Here is a 3,272-nt window from a genome sequence, read left to right on the forward strand (position 1 = left end):
AGTGTTATATCAAAACCTTTCAAAGAGCTTTGTGTTGAAATGGCTCTGCTAACTGCATGTGTGTCTTTGTGGATGTGTGCGTGCTCATGTTTGTCTATCTTTGTGAGGACCACTTTGACTTTTAGACTTTAAAAGCGAGGACGTTACTGGAAAGTGAGGACTATTTGGCTCATCCTCACTTCTCCAATGGGCTGTGTGAAAGGAATAGTTTGATGTTTTGGAAAAAACACTTTTTTGCCAAACGTTCATATGAAGCCTGATGGGCGCCTGGATAGCTCACCTGGTAGAGCGCACGCCCATATATAGAGGTTTACTCCTCGACGCAGCGGCCACCGGGTCGACTCCGACCTGCGGCCCTTTGCTGCATGTCCTTCTCTCTCTCTCTCTCCTCTTTCATGTCTTCAGCTGTCTTATAAAAACAAAGGCCTAAAAATGCCCCAAAAGAAGCCTGATGATTGCCTGGAAGACAGCAAAGACTGAAAACAGGGAGAAACAGCTGGCCTGGCTCTCTCCAAAGGTTAAAAAAAAAAAACCCTGCCTAGGCAACTCTAAAGCGCACAAATTAACATGATATATTTTGTTTAATCCATGTAAACAAGTTGTGTTTTTACTGAAGTCAGAAACATCAAAAAACTACGATGAGGTTAAAAAAATTTATTGAAATGTCAAATGCATAAGAAACATTTAAATATGTAACACATTTAAATACACAAATTAAAATAAAAACATACACTAATTATAAAGCTATTTTCTTGAAATATGTTTGAAAAAAGTACTGAAGTTTGAACTGAAGGCTCAGACTGCCATGTTGGAAGTCTAGTTAGAATTAAAAAACAGTTTGGATGAGTCTCATACCTCAGGGGTAGTAATGCTTTTGGGAAAGTTAAACACTACTGCCAGTTGATTGGCTCCTTTCCCCCAACTGTCCCAGCTCCTACGTTGTCTTTCCCTTCTGAGTTGCAGTAGAAGATAGCATGGTCGGGGCCATGTCCAAATGAGCCCCATGATTGGTGGAAAGGTAAGACAGTGGTGGGCTCTCTTTGATTTAAGTCACCGCCATCAATATTGGTGATTACGTGAGAGTTTGAAGCAGCAATGTTGCTATATGTAACCATGGCGCTGGGATCGAGGACACTGGAATTGCTGCGAGTGATGCCGTTGCTATTGGTTACAGAGTTGAGGACATTGTCTGCATTGGTGTTGTTACTTGACATTCCAGCGAGGCCAGAGGAGGGAAAGGTCAGAGCTGCTGCCTGGGGTGGGAGCAGGCTACTGCCTGGGCTAGGCATGAGGTTGGTGGGGCGATTTAGAGCCAGTCGCTGGGTGAGGAGCTGGTGCTGCAGCCGCTTGTCGGTCCAATCCTCCTGAGGCTGGCGATGGATCTTCATGTGAGCATTACGGGACTTGATTTTATAGAACATCCTGTAGAGAGGAAAAATAGGTTTAAAAAAAAAAAAAGACTTGAAAATCTAAACCATCTGTTGGCTTGCCCTGAAATCAAACACAGAGAGAATTTGCATTGGAGTTTCCTGGAGTATGACTGGTCCTACTCACTTGCCACACAGCTTGCAGGGGAAGAAGCTGGCCAATGGGGGCACAGGAACTGCCTCCACCAGTCCAAACTGTCTGTTCACTGGCTGACAGATGGGTATTATCTATGAGAACAGGACCAATTGTGAGCAACTGTGCTGTGACTGGCTTGTTGAGCTGCATTCCACAATGGATAAACATTTAATGCACTTAACTGATTACACAAGACTCCAAAATACTCCATATTCTTTCCGACGCAAAGTTAACTATTCTATTTGTTTGCTCTAGTTGTTTCTATGCTATGAGTCTTATCAGACAGTCAGAGATCCGAAAGCATGACACAGTGGAGCCCACAGAATATTGTGGGAATAGAAAATCCCCACAGGGTAGCAACAACAACCGGAAAAAAACAGAACAATAGAAAGAGGATGAGAACTAAAGCAAAGGCCTGATACTAAAACACAAACTAAAAGAAACATTGAGGACATCAGTGGGGTCATTGGATTAGCTGGGACATCTTGACAAGGCAAAAAATATTTAATTCCGATTGCTTCTTTCAGGTGTTCCTTACACTTTTCTGCTGCTGCTCCATGACTGCATCTCTGTTCTCCTCCTCCTTTTGTTTCTTTTGCTTGTCCTGGAGCTTCTTGCTCAGGTAGTAAAATTCAACACACAGGCCCACGGTCTTAGTCCTCACCTGCAACGCACACAAACAAACACATAGTTAATACTGAATCAACCTGACAGTGTAACATTTCTCACATCAGCTTGAGTCCAAATATAATATAAACACGTATCTAGAAAACATATTCAAGATGACAGTCTGTGCCACTAGCACACTATAAATGGTCATTTGCAGCCGTTTATTGGGTCAGTGAGTTTTCAGGTGCTAATTTTGTGAATCAAGTTGCAATATATGTGGTGGTGCACTTTCGGTAATAGTGTTCTATAGTAGTTCTCGTAGACTTAAGCTATCGTTTATCCCAATGTCTATCAAGCTGCTGAACTCCAACAGTAAACCTTAGCACAACAGAGCAAAAGTGCAATAAATACTCCAGCACTTTTTGCACTTCGCTTTACTTTAATTATTACAGTTACTATTTAAGATGTCGTATTGTCTGTACGGTCATTTGTGTCCTTCTTTTATGTCCTAAGATGTTTCGTTGATCTTATGTTCATGTTTTTATGTTGATTTTAAAATGTTTTTTTTTTCTGTTTCATGTTTGTGTTGTGAAGCAACAGATTGTAGCATTATGCCTAAGACAAATTTCCCCTCGGGGACAATAAAGTGTATTCTATTCTATTCTAGTTGCGTATGATTTCCTCAAAACTGGGCTTTTTTTCAGTGCTGTTACATGTGTCACTGCGCCCTCAGTGAAATGCACGGTGGGTCATCAAAAACCAAACCGTTGCGGGGAAGGAAAAGCACACTGCACTAACTGCACCTTAGGCAAATACTAATCACCTTTGTGTAGTGATCCTGCACACAAAAAGAACACTTTGTAGTCAAGATCAGCACAAAATAAACAACCACTAAATGGTGTAGTGGTGGACCAGTTCATTGTGAATGCTTTACTTTCCATTTCCTATTGCATGTTGGTTTGAACATCAAATGTATCTCAGTAAAGCTGTAGTACAGTTGTCACACTGGCTATATGGCTGACTGTGACAGCATGTGGTTTCACAGTACTATTTGAAAACAAAATGGGTGTAGTTATGGTTATACGTATGCACATACATAC

General features: G+C 41.5%; 1 protein-coding gene across 3 annotated transcripts in view; it reads right to left on the reverse strand.

The window, feature by feature from the left end:
* Positions 1–639: 639 nt before the first annotated feature.
* Positions 640–3,272, reverse strand: part of si:dkey-19b23.10 — an 18,654-nt gene continuing 16,021 nt past the window's right edge. For all 3 annotated transcript variants that reach the window (XM_031285144.2, XM_031285145.2, XM_031285143.2), the window contains exons 9-11: positions 2,102–2,227; positions 1,555–1,655; positions 640–1,422 (exon numbers count right to left, since the gene is read on the reverse strand). In XM_031285144.2, coding sequence (XP_031141004.1) covers positions 891–1,422; positions 1,555–1,655; positions 2,102–2,227 — 759 coding nt within the window. In that variant the 3' untranslated portion in view covers positions 640–890. The remainder of the gene's footprint in view (positions 1,423–1,554; positions 1,656–2,101; positions 2,228–3,272) is intronic.

Source organism: Sander lucioperca, chromosome 17 (assembly GCF_008315115.2).
Source record: "Sander lucioperca isolate FBNREF2018 chromosome 17, SLUC_FBN_1.2, whole genome shotgun sequence".
NCBI classification, from domain to species: Eukaryota; Metazoa; Chordata; class Actinopteri; order Perciformes; family Percidae; genus Sander; species Sander lucioperca.